Source organism: Mesoplodon bidens (assembly GCF_964165515.1).
Source record: "Mesoplodon bidens genome assembly, chromosome: 15".
NCBI classification, from domain to species: Eukaryota; Metazoa; Chordata; class Mammalia; order Artiodactyla; family Ziphiidae; genus Mesoplodon; species Mesoplodon bidens.
In genome coordinates, this window is record NC_138171.1 from 13965793 (window position 1) to 13989096 (window position 23304).

The window sequence follows — 23304 nt, forward strand, 5'->3', positions numbered from 1 at the left end:
TTTCTGCATCTGCCGGGAGAGCTGCCGCTGGTATTTTTCCACAGGCCTTTTCTGCGCTCTCAGGGCCTAGTTTTTCCCAGCCAGGCCCAGAGTCTGAGAGAGGGTTAATAGGCAGGAAGCTGAAGCCATCGCAGACTAATACGGAAGTCAGATTTTTGTTTAACTGACAGGTTTAGCAGGCCTCAGCGCCGGGGGAGGGGGCTGGGAGGGGAAGGGAAGTTTGTAGAGCTAGGCATGTGGCCTGCTAGGAGCGCCTTTGGCTTTTCTTAGGGTAAGGATGGGGAGGGGGGCCCCCTGGCATCCTGGCAGGGAGGCAGGAACCCATTTTGGCTTTCCTCTGAGTTCTGGCTGGGGGTGGTGGGGTGACGACAGGTTAGATTTTGGGCTGGGGCAGGCAAGTGGCTCTCTGGTCTGCTTTGTCCAGGAGGCATTTTGATAATGACGAAGCAAACTTGACCACTTGGTTCCCCTCCTCCCCTCTCGGCCCCAGTGCTCTGGCCTCTGGGAAGCCAGGGCTGCCCTGGAGTGACTTGGGGGGCTCGCCTGGCCCATCCGGTTTGCCTCAGAGGCCTGGCTCCAGCTTCTTCTTTCTCTTGCCCCCTGGGCTGTTTTCCTGGGCCTCCCCGCTCTTCGGCTTCACTTCCCCGCCCCCCGCGGGTGGTGGGGAGAACATTCTGCTGGATTGTTCTAGAAAACAGCCAGCCTTCCTCCCAGCGACAGAGCCGTTTCCGTGGGGGCAGATGAGGGTGAGCCCTTGCAGCTCACCCCCAAAACTCTCTTGCCTGTGGCCTCTGGGCCTCGGGCTTTGCTGGAGCAGGTCAGGCTGGCTGCACTGGTTTGCTCGTGCCGCGAAATCTAGCCAGCGTGTGGGAGAAGGGCGACTGCGGGCCCCTTTCCTAAGTTTTTCTTGCTGCAAAAGGCCTAGCTTAGCCTGTCTTTTTCTATGCACAGGATGGCTCTTGCTCACCAGAGCCTCACAAAGATAATCGCTCAGGAAGTGTTTCAGCCAATCCGGGGCCGCCTTACACTCCGATTTGCCGGGGCAGCCAATCGGGGATGAGCTTTTATTAGGCGGCCAGATCATCAAGCCGAAGTGCCAAACCCTTTTTCTGTGAGAACTAGGAGCCTGTCCTCCATGTTTTATAAGTATTGACATTACACAGTGTTAACAATGCATCCACAGAGGTAAGCTCGACTTTTTAACCATCTTTTCTCCCCCTCCCTCTGAGACATCCGCATTGTGGGCGAGCAGTGTGATTTCTCTGTGGCTGGCTGTGCCACAGTCACCCCTACAGCACTTAGGTTAACTTGGAACTGTTTAGAGAGATTTTTTTTTTTTTTTTTTTTGCTTTCTTGGGTCACATGGCTAAGTAGCCATTAGCCAGAGCTCGGTTTTGCAAACTGGCAAGGGCCTGGCACACCTTTTCTTCCACCAGGACATGGTGTTTCTAGAAGAGTGTGAAGCTAGATCCTGGTATTGCCAAAAAAGAAGCTTTTTTTTTTTTCTCCCCCCTCCTTCCTTTCTCTTTTTCTCTCCCTCTCTCTCTCTTTCTCTGAGCAGTTCCCCCCCCTCCCCCTTGCACTCTTGTCTTCTCTTGTGTCACATGCCTGCTGGGGGAAGAAAATGGAAGGTAAGCAAGCAGGCTCCCCTCCAAGGAGAGCTCATGGCAGACAGCAAAGCAGGCAAGTTTACCTCTCCAAAGAGGTGCTGGGAAGGCTGGACTCAGTTCTGACCAGAGAGGACGTGTGTTTGCAAAAGAACCAAGCCCTCAGCAGAGCAGTGCTAAGGACAGATCCTAGCTCCTGGGGCCTAGGTGGGTGGTGGTGTCTCCCCATGGTCTTTTCTCTTCCTACAGGGTTTCTTCACTTGAAACTACATTGTTCAGCCTTTTTTCCTGACTTCTATTGATACAGAGTGTTCTTCTGCAAAGCCAGCCTGCAGCCAGCAAATGTTTCTGAAAGTGTTTTCTAGGCTTTGGAGGAAGTTTTTGGAGTAGGGATGGGGATGGGGGGTGGGGGGGGAGTGTAGGAGGGGGGTGGGGGAGAGATGTTGGACAACATCCTGCAATAAATCTGAGGAGTCTTTTTTTGAATCCCTTAGTTTTCTCCTCTTGCATGGTTTTCAGTGGACTCATGTATCTTTTCTCCTTGTTTTCATTTTCCTTTACCTTTTTTTTTTTTTTTTTTTTTACATTGTATCATCCTCTGTCCTCCTGTGTGATAGAGTGCAGAGGAAATAAAATCACGTCTGTGGCTCATGACAGCATTCCATATTCAGTGGTTGGGTTGTGTTGTTGTTGTGTGTGTGTTTTTAATAATCCCGTGTAACTGTTTAAAAAAATTTCCTTTTTGATCAAGTCCCAAATCTGCCAGCCTGTTCTCTCTTCTTAACTGTGGAAAAATGAGACGGTTGCTTGAACATTTGTTGGGTAAGTAAAGCAATCCATTTCTGTGACCATGTATAAAGAGTTTGGCGAACATTTGGGGTCTGTTTGTAACAGGGGGTCTTGGCTCCAGCCGTTGGGGGCTTTTTATGAGCAGGAACCCAAGGAGGGCTTTTTCATAGTGTCTTGATTTTAGGTGACTGTTTGAATCCACTGTTTTTCCTGATAACCTAGGGCTAGGATTGAAGATTATACTTCCTGTTTACCCTCAGGGAAGAAACGTTCAGTTCATTGTGACTTGACTGGAGACCTTGAATTGGGATTGTTTGGATATTAGATAGAAAACTCTGGGTAGGTGATCTGCTTGTGAAATGTAAGGAAACTGCTTGGTCTTAAGAGTCACAGAGCCTTAAACATGGGGGTGGGGAGGAGCTGGGGGTGGTGGTGTGAGTCCTTATGTTTTAAGATACTTACATGTCTGTAAAAATCCCACCCACCACCAAACTTGGTCTTGATTCAGGACTCATACACAACAGACCCGGCCTTTTTCCAAGCCTGACCCACACATCTGTATATGCACACTTACCTTTACTTCTCATTTATTTCTCACTTTTTACATTTCTCCTGATCTCTTAAGGCTGCAGCTAGAACTTCAGAGTGAAAAAAGTAGCTTCTTGTTTAGCATTTGCTTCAGCATTTCCCTAGAAGTTCACTGCATAAATTCCAGCCTGGAGACCAATCCAGCAGGACCGTAAATGCTGGAAGTATATTCAGTTGCTGTGTTATGCCAACTTGATGGAGTCAATAATCTTTCTTCTTTTAAACTGGTGTCCAGCAACCCACCTTTGAGAACCAATTGGAAAAAGGCTCATTTAATAATGAGGAATGTACCCAATTCTAAGCTGAGAAGTCTTTGCAAGACAGGCCAGCTCCTTAGAGTAAAAGGACAGGCCGTTAATGATGTAACATACTTAGAACTGAACTGCTTGCGTGCCACTACCCCACACAAGAAAGTTCAGACGCTTTAGCTGTTTTCTTTGTTCTTATCTCCTGGCTGTAAATGGAAATTACATATTGAGGTTCTTGTGGCCTCCTTGGAAGCAATATCTAATCACAAGACTCCTGCTTTGGTGCCGTCAGTGTTTGCATAATGGTGCATTTGTTGGGCTGGAAGGAAACCTAAGGGCAAGGCATTTGTCCTCCAAAAGCTTGCATTAAAATGGCTCCCACAGGTTTTGCAAAGCCAAGATCTGTTTTCAGATGTGCAGCCCCAGCAAGTTCTCAGCCCTGGAGCAAGCCAGCCACTTGCCTCTGGTCCTGGGGGCACCACCAAACATGAGTCTGTAAAAGTTAATGGCTCTCAAGGTAGCATTGTTTTCCAGTTTCACTCAGGGGGGGAAAAAAATAAATGTCTGCATTGCAGCAGGACTAGCTAGGGACAGCAGTGCAGGCTCATGGTGCAGCCCAATGGGGTTTCTCTCTCCAGCTTTTGAACCAATAGACTTGGAGGAAAGGTTACAGATTGACAATTGCAGTGGCTGGACCGAGAGCGGGCCTTCTGGAAATTTCTACCATCTTCGTTCCTTTTAGGAAAAGCACATCCACGGAGCTGAAGCGTCTCCTACATTCCATGCCTAGGGCATCTCCCCTCCCCCCCTTTCTTTTTTACCTCAAGGTAGATGGTCCTCCCTCTGCCACGTTTGTAAATTGCAGAGGGAGGAACAGAACATTGGGCTGTTTTCCTTTTTCTTTCTGCCTCTTCAGCCCCCAAAGAGGATGCACAGCTGCAAGGAACAAACACAGACACACTGGAGCTTTTGATTTCTCTCCTTTTTTTTTTTTTTTCCCTTGAAGCCCCTCCAGGATGGATTCACTTTCTGCTTTGGGAAATTAAGTGACATTCCTGTAGGGCAGCAGGAGGAACTGCTTTTATTAGCGCCAGAAAATGGTCAGTGTTCCGGCTGTAACTAGGAATTAATTATATATAATCACTCAGTAAACCTTCTACAGAGTTTTTCTAATTGCTGCTCAGGAACGGTGGTTTGCCTTCTGGAGCTGAGTCCAGTTACTTTTATAATTAACAGCTCAAAGATTTGAGTCAGAGAGAAAGAAACAATGCGGCCTCCTGGATTATAAATTAGGGATGAAAACAATAGCTTTTTTTTTTCTTTTCTTTTCTTTCTTTCTTGTTACCCCTTTTCTTTTAAACAAAACATTCCCCCTTTTCTTGCCCCGGGAGAACAGTGGGGAAATGGCTTCAGGTCTTACATAGGAGGGGGGTGGAAATGAGTCACCATTTGAAAAAGGGGAGGGGGTGATAGCCACCCAGAAAACCCTGAAGGCAAAGGTAGGTTTTTCTTTTTTTCCAGAGTCCAGCCACTTCACATGTGTGATCTCTTTGTTTCTTTGGCCTCCTTCCCCGCCCCCCCTTTCTCTCTCCTGGGCAGAGGCCACAAACATTTTTCAGCTGGGAAGCCCTGGGTCTGGCTTTGCCTCTGGTTTGACCCTGAAAAGAAAGATACGTGCAAAAGTGCCTTGGCCACCCCACAGCAGAGGAGGAGGAAGGGAATCTGTGTAGCAGCCCTGCTCCTGCTCTCAAAGGCAGAAACAAGGAAGGATTCACCCTTGGCTTCAGGTTGCTAAGGCTATGGATGCCCTTCCCCCTCCACCCCACTCTGCTTACTGATAAACAAGCAGGCAGGAGCCATTTCAGCACTGCAGCAAGCTGGGCTGCCAGCCTGTCCCTCGTCATCAAGATTACCTACCTACCGGCCGGCCGGGAGCCAGCCGCCCGTCCTTGCCCTGGTGCAGCCTTGGGCACTCTGCCCTCCTTTCTCTCCTGGAGCTCACAAACAGTCACCTTGAAGCTCTCCACCCGCAGCACCAGGAGAGTTCTGAGGCCATGCGCAGACCTGTGACAGTCAATTACATTATCCACTATGAGGGCCCTTAGCTTGGCCTGTGAAAGCGGGTTTTGCCAAACCCATGGTTAATTTTGAGGGCTCTGTTGGGGGTGGACAAAAATCTAATTTGTGAGTATCCTGCGCCTTGGCTAAGGGCGATGTTTTCCTGTTGTTTCTTCTCTGCAGACTCGGATTATCTTTCCTTGAGGTTAACTGTCTTAGGACTGGCTGGGTGTTTGGTGGCCGTTTTCAGGCTTATTAAACAGCCTTTTTATTTGACTTTGGCCTCAGGCTGGGGTGCAGTCCTTCAGATGCCTGCTGCCCTGGAAGCACTTTTCATTTTCCCTAGCTCCTCTTTGGTAAGGATGCAGAGCTGGTTTCTCATCTACCAGAAAGGGGGAATGGGCTTCCTCCGCCCACCCCCCCCCACCAGCCTGCGCCCTTTTAACAGTTTGGTTGTTTGCACAGACACCTGTCTGTCTGCACTTTATGCCACAGGGCTGCCTAATTCCTCACCTTCCACCCACCTAATTCGAGGGCAAGGGGCCCTCATTTTAGAGCCTCACGTTGAAGGCTCAGGATCTGAAAGGGAAGGGTTTTCCTTAGGAACCTGTGACTTCACAAACTCCCCCTGTCACTGCAGATTTTTTTTTTTTTCCAAGCTTCTAAACGTTGGGTTGTTGGTGTCCTTTGGTTGAGCTTTTCCTAGTTCTGATATTTAGGAAGGTGGCTTTGAAACTAGCAGGGCTGCTTAAGCAAGAGCTACAGCTATTGAACAAACTGCTACCATTTTAGCTTCAATACAGGAATGAGGCAGTGTTGCCAGACGCCATTTTAAGAATCCTGCATAAATAGCTTAGCTACCGATGACTCTGCCTGTTTTAGGTGAGTGCTTATATAAAGCTGCTAACCATTCCCTCCCCTCCCCCCAATTTTTAAAGAAATTAATTGCAGATTTAGGGCAGCATGGTGTTTTGATTTTAATGTTCACTATTTTGTGATCTAGAAGAGGAAAGATGTTTGTGTCTTGGGGATGAAATATTTCTTACAGCCTGGACCACTTTGGTATTTTGAATGAAAGTAAAAAGCTGAAGGAAAAGTCCTTTCGAATGATTGCATGATTCTTGAATTGCTGTGTGATGATCCTCAGCTGTAGACCCAGACTCTTGTGCATGCTGGTTATATATTCTAGAGGGGTTAGATATTCTTGGTTAACAGTCAAGTAGGGGCACTTGGGGAAAAGAAATATCTGGGCATTGTGTTTCCAGGCAGTTTTCTGTCCAAACTAGATGTTTTCTCTTTTCTCTCTCTCCTGGAAGTGTTGAGGGGATGGGATTCCTGGGAATTACGGACCAGCCTTGAGTCTTCAGAATTAAAAATCAGAAGGCTTAAAACATCCTGGAGGTGCAGTTCATCTGCAACTTTTAATTGCTCTTTTCCAGTGCATGCAGGTGAAGAAGTAAGCAGAGGTTTTCTTGCTCAGGCATTGGGGGAGAAATCTTTTATTCTTTCTGGGACGGGATGGGATGGTCTTGGTTGTATGTGCAGGCGCCTGTTATTTCTTCTTTAATTGCCTGAAATGTATCAGTTTGTGAAATCCAGGGGCAAGTGACTTAGGGGAACCTGTGAGTGCAAGAGGTGATGGTGGTGGGAACATAACAATGTATATAACTAGTTGATGGTGTATTGTCCTGTTGGGGTGAGATTTTCAGCTAATTTTACCCTTTCCTGTAGCGGGCCCCAGCCTCCCCAGCTGACCTTAAAAAAAAAAAAAAAAGTAATGTCAGTTTGAAACAAGGGCTGCTTGTTCCATTGTTTTGGATTTAAATAATTGGGGTTGCTGGAAGCTAGCAGATATGGAAGGAAAAATGCTGTGTATTTTCTAATAGACTTTAATGTGTTAATGAGGAGAGTTCAAAGTCTTTTCTTCAGACGCAGCTGCTTTTTCTTTTTAACAATTATTATTTGACTGTTTTTTTTCCCCTCCATATGACTGAACAGTTCTTAACCTAAATTGACCAAGATCTGTGGGGCATTCAGACAGGTACAAATCTTTTCTCACCATCACTTTTGATGTAATATTCATAGTTTTTTTTTTTTTCTCCCCCTAATAACATACTAGTACTTAACACTAAACCAAAAAAGAAAAAAAAATGAGATCAGTGGTGTAGAAAAAAGGAAGTCCCTTTAGATGTGGCTATTCAAAATGACTAATTTTGCATTCTGGTCTTTGCTTTTGTAAATGAAGTTTTAAAAAATTTTTTTCCTTTAGATGCATAGACCTTGCAATTTCCTTTAGTCAAATACAAGTTGTGTGTGTGTGTGTGTGTGTGTGTGTGTGTGCATGCATGTGCATGCATGGGTTCCCTTTGAAAGGGTGGCTTGCTGATCTGAAAAAGATGGTTTTCTGAAATTGTTGTCCTTCAAATCCTTGGCTAAATCCTGGTGGTGCTATTGCTAAAGTTAGGTGATTATGGTGCCCACTTTGTAATACTTGGAAAGATAAAACAGCTTAACTTTCTTTTCCCTCTTTTCTGCTCCAGAATTATCTTAAACTCAGCAGCATATAGCCGCCCCATCCCTAGTTTGCATTTTCTTAGCCTCTCAGCAGCTTTCCTGCCTGAAGTATTCAGCCTCCTCTAGGCTGTTACAAGCCAAATAATTGTTCTCTTGAATGCAGCCCAACTCCATGATCTATACACCTTTGAATGTTTTCAGCGCTGCAGAAATCCTTCAAGTGGGTTTGGGGGAGTCTGTAATGCATAATTGTTTCTTTTCACTACCAAACATTTTGGTTGGAACCCAGATTAGCGTTTTCTCCATCACTCAAAATATGGGATCGGTTTCAAGAAGTTTAGGATTTCACATACTTCATGCTAGAGAGGGGAGCAAAATTCTAGTTGCTGGAAAGATCAGGGTTGCTGTCTGTTCTTTTGAAGCTGACCATCTCCCCCTCTTTGAAGGGGCCGTATGGGGCTTTCTGTTAAAATTTATTTCCAGTCACTCCAAGCAAAAAACCATCAGCAGTATCCATTTGGACATTCTGGGCAAGTTGCAGGCAGGGTGTGTTTGAGTTGAGATTGTTTGCCTCTTAAGTTGGAGTAAAAAGTATCCGTGCTAAAATCACCTGCCTCAAAATCACGGTTGTATTAGTGCACGTTAGTGACATGTTTAATTTCAGAAGCAATGTCTTCTGATGAAAACCATTTGTGACAACATGTCTGTTGTTTCTTTGGTGATTTGTGTCCCAGGCTTTCTCTACAAAGGCAGTGTGGATGAAATTGTCAACGGGGTTCAATATCAGAGACCTAAATGTGTTAACATTCTGATTTAAAAGCACACTGCCTTTCTGTTTCTTCTCTCTGCTGGGACCAGTGAAGTTGGAGCCCTTTAAGTCCTTCTTACTTAATTCTCAGCTCTCATTTCGTCCTTTCTATGTAGTCCCATCAAACACGGAACTCTCCTAAATGCAGCTCCATCTGACCCTGAGGTTCCAGGACTTTTGGGACTTACCTTTTGTCTCGTCACAGTCCCAGACCACGAAACACAGAAGGGACATTCTAATCCTTCCTGCCTTACCCAGCGTCCCCCCGTCCTGGTTTTTGAGTCTTCCAGGTGGAAGATTTCAGCCTTTTCAGTTGGAGATGCGCCCATTTCTTCTTGTTGAACCACAGTCCGATGGAATTGCATCTAGAATAATTGCTCAGGTTCTTATCACTTCGTCGTCAGACGAATGCCTGGAAGGAAAGTTCCAGCACCTCAAACTGTTGGCACTTAGAAAAGCAGAACTTTTCCTGGCTTGGCCTGAGAGGTGTGTGTATGTCCGTGGGGAAGATAGGGAATGGCCTGCCTGCACCCTGTTCAGCGGGGAGTTCCAGCCGAGAGAGCGAGAGAAGATTCTGGTGGATGGCCCAGCAGAGGGGCCTGTTTTCCCTGCTTCTTATCCCAACCCCCAACTCTCATCCTGTCTTAAATAATCCTTCCTCATTCCACTTTTGTGGTGGGGGTAATTAGTCACAGCTCAAAAGAGTGCTGAATGCTTTCTCTAAGCCATTCCTGCTACAGAGAGGAAATATCCCAGGGGTTGGGAGTGTGGAGACCCCAATCCTAATTCCTGGGCTAAGTGCTGGTGGTTTGAATGTTTTGAGACCAGGCCTTTTGCTTCTCGCCTGAGCATATTTTTCTACTTTGTAGCTTAACCTATATATTTTTTCATGTTCCTGCCTCGTCGGGAAATAGTAAGATTTAGCCAGGAGGTCTGGGAAAATACTCTTTGCCTTGCAGAATTCAGAGATCTGAACTCCAGGTGCCCCAAAAACCACCTCCAACCTGAACCCAGTGTTAACAATGAGAAACTTACTTACTTGAAGGCTGGGTTTTCATTGGTCCATGGGGGTAGATTGTAATTGTGTGTCTTAAAAAAAGCCTTTTGCATCTTCCAATAGCATGACAACTGGAATAGTAATTTGACTTAAAGAACAAGCTAGTGTTTAAAAACACTCCTATAGGATTCTTAACACTTTGTTTGAAATCAGGGTGTGGGTTCCTTTCCCCCTGCCCTTGGAAGATTGTCTGAAAAATGTGGGTTTGCTGTTAGAACTTCTAAATAACCGTCCCCATGGGGCAAGTTCTCAGTCTACCTAAACGTGAACATAATTTGCTCTATTTCAGCTTGGCTGAAGAGGAAATAAAAACAGAACAGGAGGTGGTGGAGGGCATGGATATCTCTACTCGCTCCAAAGGTAAGTAAAAATCTCGTATTATCTATCCAGAGCAGAGGAGGAAATTGGAATTTCTTTTTCTTGTTGTTTCAGTGCAGTGAAGTGTGGCTTACCAGTGGAGGCTCTAACACTCCTCCGATTTTGAGAGGTTGGCACCTTTGATGGATGAACCTCATTTATACAGAAATCTCCTTTTGATTTGCTTTCCCTTGGCGTGTCTGTGTAGGTGTTCCGACCTGTCGGAAATTGTCCGGACAGTAAATTTTACGTGTGAGTGTCATGACGGAGGGCGGCTGGCTAGCTCTCTGCAGGGTGACTTTCGGGAATCAATTTAAATAAAGCATGTTCTAGAAGCAACTGGAGTCTCCAGCCGCTGCTAGGTTTCTGATTTCAGTAACAGGCCTCTTTGGAATCGCAGAGGTGGAACGAAGGTGACCCACTTCCTTGGTAAACGTTGGTCTTGGTTAGAGATTAAAGGGAAACGTTAGGACTTCCTGGAATGCTGGGGCCAGTGTTTGCATGTAGGACAGAATTGTGCAAATCAGAGTAAACATGGTATGTGCTTCTCTTCAGAATCCTGTGTTAGAGCTCCTCAAGGATCTTCTAATTGAGGCATTGGTACTTTCTGATTGGTCTGTGTGAGATCTCACGAGGTTTCCTGCAAGGAAGCAGTTATTCACATTTGCCTTCAGGGTGCTTTTAGAAATGAGCCGCGGGAACATTTCTCACCTCTTTGGTTGATGAAAATGCTCATCTCCAGACTTAGTTGTTGTACCACGGTGGTGTTATTCTTTCAACAAGTCGCTGAGTACCTGTGCTGGAGTCTGGGGGCGGGGAGGCGGGTTGGACTAGACAGAGGGTGAGTATAGACTCGGCCAGAAAGACTCTCCTCCAGCCCAAGAGCTTCACAAAGAGTGGCTCCGTGAAGTCGTCTGAGACAACAGAGCTTTTTGAGGATTTTGACAAGACAGCGTGTCGCTGTGGGCAAAGACGAGGGTCAGATAGTGGTGGCATGGTGGTGACCTGGGAAGCAGGGGCTGGCCGTTGTTGCTGCCTGATTTGCCTGATGGGGGCCTGGGCCTGGTTCAGAGAGGAGGGGAGGCCCCTCAGGTGGACAGGCCAGGCTGTCCGGGTGGGTGGTCGGTGCGTGGGGGGGGGGCGTCGGAGGGTTGCTCCCCTTCACCAGAGCCCCACCCCCGCCCCAGCCCAGGCCAGGCTGGGCCCGCAGCACCTCTGATGGTGAGGAGAGCCCCAGGAGAGTCTGAACAAGAGGTGTTTGGAGACAGTTGCTGTTGGGGAAGCCTGTCTCAGTCCCCCCGCTTTGGGCTCAGAATTGAGTGTGGAGAAGCCCAGAGAACGGGGGGCTGGGAGCCGGGCTCACCGTCCTTGGTCTGCTCACTCACTTGGACACGTTCTGGCTCTGCCCCTGTTTTCTTATCTGTAAAACGGGCTGTCAGATGAGATTCTAAGATTCCTTCCACCTTGGGCTTACTCTCGTAAAAGTAATACTTGCTGGTGGCATTTATGAAGGCTGTACTTGTAGGGTCCAGGAGCCTTTTCTTACCTGGCAGGAGATGGGGGGTGGTGGTCCCATTTTGCCGTTGAGGAAACCGAGGCTCCGAGTGGTAATGTCTCCCAGGTAGAAAGTGTAGGATGGGATCGAACTGAACCGAGGCTCGGACTCCAGGGAGGTGCTTCCTTCCTGAGCACTCGGTGCCTGGAAGGCCCTGGAGCCCCGTTGTGGAGACTTCTCCAAAAGGGTCAGAATCGGGGACCGTCAGCCAGAGCAGGAGGCCCGTTCAGCTCAGGCCCTTCCCTCTGCGTGTGGAGACCCCTCTTCTCTTCCCCTTGAGCGTGGAGACCCCGCTTCTTGTCTTCTTTCAGACCCCCGGGTGCTCCTAGCCCTTCACCTTCTGTGTCTGGGCCGTCCGAGGTGTGACCACTCTGGGGCCATCATAATCCCTTATCTGCCCCACCGCATCCTCTCCCGCCAGCAGCCAGGGCGATCTTGGAAAAACACTCCATCAGGTGCATGTCGTCTTGCTGAGTCCATCCACTGACCTTCCAGTGCCCTCAGGCTCCAGTCTGAAGTGAGTGTGACCAACATGCCTGGCCTGACCCCTTCAGCTTCCTTTACTTTTGTTTACCTTGTGACAGATGCTCTGTGCACCTGACCCCACTTGAGCTCCCCAGCCTCCCTCCCCTCTGTCCTCTCCTGGGGGCCCTTTGCCGGGAACGCTGCCCCTGGGTCCTGCTGCCTACTTCTCATCTCAGCTTCTTCTCAGACGTCAGCTCCTGAGGGAGGCCTTCAGTGGCCACCCTGTCCACAGGAGCCATTCCATCATTTTCTGTTATGTTTTTAAAAATAAACTTCTAATTTTAGAGCAGTTTTAGATTTAGATTTCCAGGTAAGTTGTGAAGCTAGTGCAGAGTGTACCCATACCACCCCCCCGACACACACACACATAGTTACACACACACACACACACGGAGTTACAGTTTTTCCTCTGTTATTAACACCATACATTGGTCTGGTCCATTTGTCACAGTTAATGAATCGGTATGTTACTACCAACTAAAGTTGATGCTTTGTTCAGATTTCCTTAGTTTTTCCACGAAGATCCCTTTTCTCTTCCAGCACCCCATCCAGGATCCCACATGACATTTAGCTCTCGTGTCTCCTTAGAATCCTCTTGACTGTGACAGTTTGTTAGACTTTCCTTGTTTTTGATGGCCTTCCTAGTTTGGAGGAAAACCGGTCAGGTATTTTGTAGGATGATCCTCATTTGGGGTTTATCTGATGTTTTTCTCATGGTTGGATTGGAGTAGGCCGGAATTATGGGTTTTTGAGAGGAAGACCTTAAAGGGCCGTTTCCATCACATCATATCAAGGGTATATATTATGAACATGATTTATCACTGGTGGTGTTGACCTTGATCACTTGGCCAAGGGAGTGTTTGTCGGGTTTCTCCCCTTCCTTTTTGGAAGGAAGTCACGGTGCCCGGCCCACACTTACGAAGTGTGGAGAGCCATGCTCCAGCTTCCGAAGGCCAGAGTATCTACATAAATTATTTCATGTTGTTCTGTATGGGAGACTTGTCTTGTTTCTCCCATTTATTTGTTCAGCCATTTATTTATATCAGCAAGGACTCAACTGTTTTATACTTTGGGTTTTGTATTACTTATTTTGTTGCTCAAATTGTTCTAGCTTTGGCCACTGGGAGCACTTTCAGTCGGCTCCTGTGTCCCTCTGACGTCATTGTTGGTTGATTGATTGAACACTTTCTTAATTTCTGGCACTGCAGGATGCTCTAGGCTCATCTTGTATATTTTCCCCAAGGCCCCTGGTTGTTATCGGAGAATGGCCTTAGAAACCAAGATCTGGGTGCTGGATGTGCTCATTGCTGCTGAGGTGTCTTTGCTTCTAGGTTCTGTCAGCTGACAGAGCAAAGAAACATATATATGTGTATAGGAACCCACATGTATACACATCTATAAACATTTCTATCTGTATCTCTGTTAAATTGAGTTCATACACTTGTCTCCAGTTCTGGTCCATTACCACATAGATCATTCCAGCCTTCTCCCCTTACTTATCTGTAATTTCCCACTCCCACAGTGAGAAAGCGGCTCTTGCCACCTGCCATTCTTTACCGTTTTGTGGTATACTTAAAATCTTACATTCAGCATTCAGCTTGGTGAACTTTAACACGTGTATACACTTATGGGACCACGGCCCAGATCAAGTTAGTTGAACATTCGTGGCATTCTGAAAGGCCCTTTGTAGCCCCTTGTCCATGACCTTGTACTTCTATTTATTTTGTTTGCTGATGGTCTCTTCTGCTACAGTGTTAGGCTCCTTCTCTCTCCAGGCCCTACACCACCATGGTCAACCTCTCCCTCCCATTTGAGACGCAGGATGGCATGGAGATTTAAGAAAACCTGGCTTGGGCTTCCCTGGTGGTGCAGTGGTTGGGGGTCCGCCTGCCGATGCAGGGGACACGGGTTCGTGCCCCAGTCCGGGAAGATCCCACATGCTGCGGAGTGGCTGGGCCCATGAGCCATGGCCGCTGAGTCTGCGTGTCCGGAGCCTGTGCTCCGCAACGGGAGAGGCCACAGCAATGAGGGGCCCGCATACCGCAAAAAAAAAAAAGAATTGCATAATCCAAAATATATAAAGTTTATATAACTGAATATCAAAAAACCAAACAACCTAATCAAAAAACGGGCCGAAGACCTGAATAGACATTTTTCCAAAAAAGACATACAGATGGCCAACAGGCACCTGAAAATACGCTCAACATCGCTAATCATCAGAGAAATGCAAATCAGAACAACAATGAGATATCACCTCACACCTGTCCGAATGGCTATCATCAAAAAGTCTACAAATAATGAGTGTTGGTGAGGATGTGGAGAAAAGGGAACCCCTGTGCACTGTTGGTGGGAAGGTAAATTGGTGCGGCCACTATGGAAAACAGTATGGAGGTTCCTCAAAAAACTAAAAATAGAACTACCCTGTTATAGCAGTTCCACTCCTGGTTGTATATATATGAAAAAAAGAAAAGTAATTTGAAAAGACACGTGCACCCTGATGTTTGTAGCAGCACTATTTACAATACCTAAGATATGGAAGCAACCCGTGTCCATCAACAGATGAAGGGTTAAAGAAGATATATGTGTATATATGCACGTGCGCACGCACACACACACACACACACACACACACAGTGGAATATTACTCAGCTATAAAAAAAGAATGAAATTCTGCCATTTGTAGCAACATGGATAAATCTAGAGAATATTAGGCTTGGTGAGATAAGTCAAAGACAATTACTGCATGATACTACTTACATGTGGAATCTAAAAAAATAAAACAACTGAATGTATATAGCAAGAGAAATAGGCTCACAGATATAGAAAACAAACGAGTGATTTTCAGTGGGGAGGTGGAAGCAGGGAGGGGCGCAAGGTAGGGGTATGGGATTAAGAGATACAAACTCCTATGTGTAAAATACAATAGATAAGCAATAGGGATATATTGTACAGCACAGGGAATTGCAGTCATTATTTTGTAATAACTGGAGTATAATCTACAAAAAATACTGAATCGCCATGCTATACACCTAAAACTAATAAAATACTGCAAATCAGTAAAAAAAATTGTGTAGGGCACCCCAGCAGGCAGGTTCAGGACCGGCATCCTATCCTCTGAGACGTTCGAAGAAATCCGGTCTGCAGCCTTTTGGACTGATTTTCTCAGGGCCTTTGGAGCCCCTGTTCTGGTGGGGAATCGTGAGGGGGATGGCGTCACCTGGTTTCGAGGGAGACCTTTCTCTCTCCCCAGGGATTGTGTTGGATGGCTTTCTTTGTGTGGAGGTGAGTTCCTATCCTCCAGGGTCACTGTATGGCCAGGCGACTGGCTGCTTCTGTGTCCTGCGAACCTTTCTGATAGAACCTCTCCGGTTAGGTGAGGAAATCGCATACGTAAAGAAAGGCCTGGAGTTATGATACAGGGTGGCTGGGGTTCTGAGAGCTGAGGTCAGCCTGGTCCAAATGTGACCAGTTAGCAAAAGCTGGGGTGAAGGCTTATTTCTCTTTCAGTCCTAATTATTCAAAATCCATGTTGTGATGGTGTGGGCTCTGCGAACACAAACTTGTTTCTCTAGCCTGCTTTTCTTATGCTTTGGGACATTCAGTGCTTCAGCTCCCCCCTGGGACCGTCTGATCAGGGTTCTTTGGTTGTGAGCAACGGAATCCGGCTCTGGTTAATTGGAGCAGGAAGAGGATGGACTGGAAGGTGGTCGGTTGGCTCATGGGGTTGAGGGAATGGGTGGAGGCCCAGGGCTGCTCTGGGGGGCGGAGCTAGTATACAGCCTCCTCGGGGTCAATAGGGCAAAGTCCCTAGGGAGAGTCCCTTACCTAGTGTCATGTTTCTGCCCTTTGGCTGGGGAAGGGCTGGTATCTAGACATCTGGACCCCCCAACGTTGCCCCCACTGGGAAAGAGGTAATCCTCAAAAGAGGATGAGGTGACCACCAGGCATCTTGGGAAACTGGCAACATCATTCCCTACTTGTGGGTGAAGAGGCCCCGAACTGTACTATACTTGAGAAACTTAGAAACTCTGACAATAATTGGCTCAGAGTTCTTTCGTTCTGTTCCTACACCTAGTTTGTACGACCTTTCAGGTTCTCTAACTAAATTTCAATTTGTACACCCTCTTACCCCTGACACATACTCACTTATTAACTGAATAATTCCCAAGCCAGTCATTGCCATAATGCCAGCCTTGACATTTACCGGAACATTTTAGTTCTCGGGAGACAAAGCTCTCATGCTTTCAAGATGTCAGGTTGACATTTGTGTCTGGGGGTAATGATCTGCTGAAAGATGCTCAAGCAAAACTTGGAAATACTGTCTAGATGCCAAGTGTGTTTGCCTCGCTGATGTTTTCTGAGTATTTACTAGGTGCCAGGTATTATATGCAAATTACTTCATTCGATTCTCATAATAACGCTGGGTTACAGGTGTTTTTATTCCCATTTTATAGTTCCGGAAACTGAGGCAGAGAGAGATTAATGAAGTGGCAGATTGGAGAATTGGGGTCAGGTTTTATCTTTGATTTTAAACGTTTGTACTTGGTCATGAGCTCTACCGGAAGGATCCCAGGTGAGATGTCTGCAGGGGCCTGCAGGTGGACCAGTGAGTGTAGCTGGCATCCAGGGGTGCTGGGGCCTTTGGTGAGTTGGAGAGTATCTGTCCTAAAGGGGGAGGGTACCTCCATTTGATTGCTGACGAGCTGGAGCAGGAATATGGCTCACTGGGTGTCACCACCTGGGAGTTTATTTTTTTTGCCCCTGTAAAAATGCCTGGTTTAGAAACGTGATCCGTATAGCCCAGTTTCTGAAAGACCATGCATGAACCCAACAAAACACATCTCTGGGCCACAAGTGGTGGAGGGTTGTGGGTTTGCTTTCTCTGTGTGAGACTGGACACAGCACTGTTCATTGCAGGATTTTGGCCACACGATGCAGGAGGTCAGAACAAGCTCCTCCAAGGCCAGGGACTTAAAGTCTGAAAAATGATGGACGCTGGGAGCTAGCTCACATCTCCATACAAAGGCTCCCCTGTTTGGGCTGCTTGCATCTTGATCCTGCTGTGTGTGCATTTTGCAGTAATGATTGTGGTGTATGGATGCCAGGCTGCCAGAGCTGAAACCATTTTTAAAAATGTCTGTGTAATGTCACCCGCACAAGGGAACGAGCCACTTGGAAACCATGCACAGATGCAGCGGAAGCCCAGGATATTAAAATCTTGAACAGTATCGTTCTTGCTGAGATTTGCCTGGGTATGGATATGTTTTCCGAGACAGGATGCTGGAGGATGTACAATTACAGCAATTTGCTAACCAGCCCCAGACCTCAATTAGTACAGGATACTCGTTCTCACTGTTGTATGTAAATTAAGACTGTTTCACAAAGGGATTGCTTATGAGGACGGCTATGAGATAGAGGCCTTCTATCATTTTTTTTCCCCCAAGGAAACTGTTTAAGAAAATAAAACCGTAAACACTCTTAAATCACAGTGAGATACGGAAGTGCTGAGAATTTTTCTTTTCAAAAATGAGCATCAGTATTTTTAACTCTGTTTTGGCTCTTCTGCATCTCCTCCAGCCCAAGAAGTGCCATCCATGTACTGTGCAATGGAAGGAATTGATTTGCGAGTTAGATAACTACCAGATTGTTCCTCTCCCAACAAGGTCTAAAATATCGCGGAACTCTGAGGATGTTGGATACGGCTTCCCAAATGAGAAACCTACTTTCTCTTCGCCAGCCTAGCATCCGTGTGTCTGTTCACGGAATCCTGTCGGCACATCCGTGCAATTTATCTTTGTGGTTTACTTGTGGAAAACCTTGTGTTTGCCCCCGTTTTGAAGCGTGACCCACGTTACCTGTTTATGTGACTACTGTTACTCCAGGAGACGGTGATCTACAGTGGACCGTTTTCAACCATAGTTTCAAAAGAACCGCCTCTTCTTTTTCCTCCTCCAAATGCCTCTAGAGTTAACTTTCTAGGTCTGAGGCCTTTTAGAGATCCTGGCACTTTTTTTTGCCTGAAAGTTTCAAAGAGTAGTTATTTCAGTTTTCTCCGCTGATGGGGGCCCCTTTACTTGGCTTGAGGGGAGAGAGTTTGGCAAGGCCACATCTCACAGTGGGGGTGTGTGCAGTATTACATATTCCAGGCCCTCCCCATGCTCCCGTCCCTCCCCCTCCACTTTCCCTCCACCTGTTTCCAGTTTTCCTGGAGCCCAGAGATCCAGCATTTCAAAGTGAACAGTAACATGTTTTTTTTTTTTTAAATGTTGATCATCTTTATATGTTTTTAAAAAATATTATTTGTTTATTTATTTATTTGGTTCCGCCGGGTCTTAGTTGCCGCACGTGGGCTCCTTAGTTGTGGCATGGGAAGTCTTAGTTGCGACATGTGGGAGCTAGTTCCCTGGCCAGGGATCGAACCTGTGCCTCCTGCATTGGGAGCGCGGAGTCTTAACCACTATGCCACCAGGGAAGTCCCAACAGTAACATGGTTTTTATTTTTATTTTTAAAATTTTATTCGTCTATTTTTTTGGCCATGCCGCGCGGCCTGCAGGATCTTAGGGATAGAACCTGCGTCCTTGTGTGGGAGCGTGGAGTCCGAACCACTGGATCGCTGTGGAATTCCCAGTAACATCATTTTTAATCCGTTCACAGAATCGTGCAGTGGTGATCACCATGGTCAATTTTAGAACATTTAACAATCACTCCCCATTCATTGCCCCTTTACCCTGACAACCACTAATCTACTCTCTCCCTCTCTGGATTTGCTTATCTTGAACATTTCACGTAAACGGGATCATTCAATATGTGACCTTCTGTGTCTGGCTTCTTTCACGTAGAATAATGTTTTTAAGGCTCATCCACGTTGTAGCACACATCACTTGATTCCTTTTTATGGCTGAATAATGTTCCATCGGGTTATTCCATTGTCATGTTTTGTTTTATCCATTCATCTGTTGATGGACATTTGAGTTGTTTCCTCTTCTTGGCTATTATGGAGAACAGTGCTGTGAATGTTCGTGAATGAGTTTTTGTGTGGATGTATGTTTTCATTTCTCTTGGGTGTAGACCTAGGAGTGTGGTTTGGAGTCATGGGTTAGCTCTGTGTTTTACCTTTGGAGGAATGTACAGACATTTGTTTTTATTTTTATTTGTTTATTTTATTTTATTTTTTAATATTTTTTTGGCCGTGCTGTGCAGCATGTGGGATCTTAGCTCCCTGACCAGGGATCGAACCCGTGGCCCCCTGCAGTGGAAGCGCAGAGTCTTAACCACTGAACCGCCCGGGAAGTCCCCTGTACAGACTTCTGAACATACTCAGGTCTCTTCCACATTTCCTCTCTTGACCTTGCATCTTTCCTATTAGCAGTTCTCCTATTTCTGGCCCCTTCAAAGCCAAACTTCTTAAGAGGGGTGTCTGTACTCACATCTTGGTTTCCTCACCTCCCGCTTTGTCCTGCCAGCTCCACCCAGACCCTCCACGTTAACAGTTATCACTGGGCTTCCTGTAGACTCCAGTGGATGGTGTCAGTACTCCCGTGTCTTGATCTCACAGAGGCATTGGATCTTGCTGATCATTTTTCTCCTGGAAACTCGCTTCCAGTGCTTTTCCTTCGATTTCCCTGGCTCCTTCTCTTCTCCATTAAACGTTGGAGTTGCTGAAAGTCCTCACCTTGCCCAGCACGTTCTTCTCCTGGGTGATCTTGCCCACATCTGTGGCTTTATGACTCAGATATTTTAATTCCAGCCTGGATTTCTCCTGAGTCATGATGCAGAAGGCCAGCTGCCCACCTGACTGCCCTGCCTGTATGTTGTTCATGGGTGTCTCAGACTCAACGTGTCCAAAACCGATTTCACTGTCCACCTTCCCTCCTGGTCCCTACCCCTCACCCCCAACAGAACACCTGCTTCTCCACTATGATCAGTTAGCCAGGACTCTGCCAGTTGGCTAGGCCAGGGATGTGCGACTGATCCTCGATTCTTCTGTCCTTTGCCTTTTTGTGTCGTTTACTTAAAACAATATGTCGTAAACATCACTCTTTTTCAGGTTATCACCAGTGAACTGCAGTAGTCTTTTTTTAAAATAAATTTATTTATTTTATTTATTTTTATTTTTGGCTGTGTTGGGTCTTCATTGCTGCGTGCAGGCTTTCTCTAGTTGTGGCGAGCGGGGGCCACTCTTCGTTGTGGTGCGCGGGCTTCTCATTGAGGTGACTTCTCTTGTGTCGTACGGGCTCTAGGCGCGTGGGCTTCAGTAGTTGTGGCTTGCAGACTCTAGAGCACAGGCTCAGTAGTTGTGGCTCAGGGGCTTAGTTGCTCTGCGGCATGTGGGATCTTCCCGGACCAGGGCTTGAACCCGTGTCCCCGGCATTAGCAGGTGGATTCTTAACCACTGTGCCACCAGGGAAGCCCCTGCAATAGTCTTTTAATTGGTCTCCCATCTCTCTCCACCCCACCTCCTGATCTTTCTAAAAGGAACCTCTCTTCCGGCTACTGCCTCCTACTTTACACTCTTAGGGGCTTGCTCTTGGTTTTAGGATGAAGATCAAAGTCCTAAAATTCTCATGTGTGGGCCTCGCCCACCTTTCCAGCCTCCTGCCTCCATGGCCCCCTTTCTCTCCACTCCAGCTACACTGATCTTCCAGGTCCTCAAAAGGAAGATCCTCCTCTCTCCTTTCTCTCCTAACCTCCTACCCACCTGGATGCGAAGGCTCCAAATGAGGGTGGATCCTGCCCTTTGTTTTTGTGCATCTCGTTTTCCCCTGTGCCCCTTTTACTACCACTGTGCCTGTTCTAGTTGGTGCACAATAAATACGTCTTTTGAATGAATGAGTGAATGATTTGACCTTGTCTACCAGATAGACAGTACTTTTTTAAAAAATTAATTTTATTTTTGGCTGCGCTGTGTCTGTTGCTGTGCGCGGGCTTTCTCTAGTTGCGGCGAGCGGGGGCTACTCTTCATTGCGGTGCGTGGGCTTCTCATTATGGTGGCTTCTCTTGTTGCGGAGCACGGGCCCTAGGTGCGCGGGCTTCAGTAGTTGTGGCACATGGGCTCAGTAGTTGTGGCTCGCAAGCTCTAGAGCACAGGCTCAGTAGTTGTGGTGCATGGGCTTAGTTGCTCTGCGGCATGTGGGATCTTCCCGGACCAGGGATGGAACCCGTGTCCCCTGCATTGGCAGACGGATTCTTAACCACTGTGCCACCAGGGAAGTCCGGACAGAACTTTCCTCCTGGAGAAGGATGTAAAAGCAGCCTTTCAGCCAGAGCGGAGGGCTTTATTTCCAGCATCATCGGTGCGTGGAAGTAATTACCCAAGCTCAAATGTCTGCTCTCTGAAACGATTGGTGGCTTGTCTGTCTTTCCCCCCCAGGGACACAGTACTCTTTGAAATGGCCCCCTGACCTTTGATTTCTTTCCTTCCCCTGGTATTAACACCACTTAAAAAAAATTAATTATTTGGCTGCGCCGGGTCTTAGTTGCAGCATGCGGGATCTTTAGTTTTGGCATGCAGGATCCAGTTCCCTGACCAAGGCTGGAACCTGGGCCCCCTGCATTGGGAGCGTGGAGTCCCAGCCACTGGACCACCGGGGAAGTCCCTAAGACCTTTTTTTTTTTTTTTTTTTCTTTGGCTGTACGCGGGCCTCTCACTGCTGTGGCCTCTCCCGCTGCGGAGCACAGGCTCCGGACGCGCAGGCTCAGCGGCCATGGCTCCCGGGCATAGCCGCTCCGCGGCATGTGGCATCTTCCTGGACCGGGTCACAAACCCGTGTCCCCTGCATCGGCAGGCGGACTCTCAACCACTGCACCACCAGTGAAGCCCCCCAAGGCCATTTTTGATGGGCCCTTTCCCAAACACAAGTGCGATTGTTTTGCTTGCCTGCTTTGGGTTGCCAGTGGCTCCTGAAGACGACCCCAGTCCTGAGCAGAGGTTCAAGGCCCTGCTCCATCTGTCCTTTCTGGCAGAAGCTGCCCCCCTGTTCAGACTGCCAGGCCCGAATGTTGGGTCCTGTGATGTGCCAGGTTCCTTCCTGCTCCTCGCTGGGTTCACACCTTTGTAGATCCTTCCAGGCTTCTCTCCCTGAGGACCTGCCTTCCCCCTGGCTTCTCCACATCCTTGGGGATCCAGTCTCCCTTCTTTCAGAGCCTTCATGTATACCTCTTACAGTGGAGTTCTTTAGCTTCCAAAGTTGAAATCGCCCCGGGGGAATTCCCTGGTGGTCCAGTGGTTAGGACTGCGAGCCTTCACTGCTGAGGTCTCGGGTTCAATCCCTGGTTGGGGAACTAAGATCCTGCAAGCTGCGTGGCATTGCCAAACAAAACAAAACAGTAATCACCGGGAAAGTCCCTTAAATTGCCCAGGAAAGGACAGTAATCAGCTCTGATCAGACAATCTCGTGCATCCTAAAGGTCTGAGTATTTCCAAGCTAGGCTAAAGGTGGCAAGTCCACGAACACATTTCTAGACATCAAATCATTATGCCTTGAAGATCTCTCCAGTAGGGGTGGGTGGAGGATTCTGAAGGGTGCTGCTTGCCTGCTAGGCTTTCTCCCTTGTCTGTTATATATTGAGCTTCTATAGCTATGCTTGTCTGATAAGGTAGCCACTAGCTGTATGTGGCTGTTTTAATTTACATTAATTAAAAAAAAATTCCTTCCTCAGTTGCACTAGCCACATTGCAAGTGCCCAGAGGCTGCACAGATATTAGCACAGATACAGAATGCTGCCATCATTATAGAAAGTTCTTTTGGACAGCACTGCACTACAGCTTTCATATATTAATATGTCATGCTGGATGCAGTAGGTGGAAACACCTAGCCATGGATTGGCACAGCATAGAACATGTTCAAAAAATTACTGTATCGGTGTCTTAAGTTTCGCTTGATTAGATTCTCCTGGGCCTGCTCTTTCTTTGAAAAGTTATGTAAAGAGAGAACACAGCTATCTTCCCATCTTCCCAAGTTGGCATTTCTTATCCAGGCCACACTGAACCTCCTTTCTGCCGGGCCCTTTGGCACCTTGGCACACTGGCTGGGGAAAAATAACCCAGAATGTGCTGGGCAGCCCTCTCCCCAGCCTTCAAAATGCTCTGCTGTGGAATTCATTTCCCTGTGTGTCTCCTCGCCTAAACTGGTTAGGGGACCAGGTCTCTCTGACCTTTTTAATGTGAGGCAAGTGATTTGTAAGTAGCTGCTCAGTA

General features: G+C 47.2%; 1 protein-coding gene across 12 annotated transcripts in view; it reads left to right on the plus strand.

The window, feature by feature from the left end:
- The first annotated feature begins 247 nt into the window (after positions 1 to 247).
- Positions 248 to 23304, plus strand: part of ZMYND8 (zinc finger MYND-type containing 8) — a 131520-nt gene continuing 108463 nt past the window's right edge. For 3 of the 12 annotated variants that reach the window (XM_081256916.1, XM_081256927.1, XM_081256926.1), the window contains exons 1-3: positions 249 to 271; positions 952 to 1185; positions 9959 to 10029. In XM_081256916.1, the coding sequence (XP_081113042.1) occupies positions 1172 to 1185; positions 9959 to 10029 (85 nt within the window). In that variant the 5' untranslated portion in view covers positions 249 to 271; positions 952 to 1171. Of the gene's footprint in view, positions 272 to 951; positions 1186 to 2359; positions 2430 to 9364; positions 9526 to 9958; positions 10030 to 23304 lie in introns of those variants that run through there. The other 9 variants (XM_081256918.1, XM_081256920.1, XM_081256928.1 and 6 more) reach the window with 7 other exon arrangements.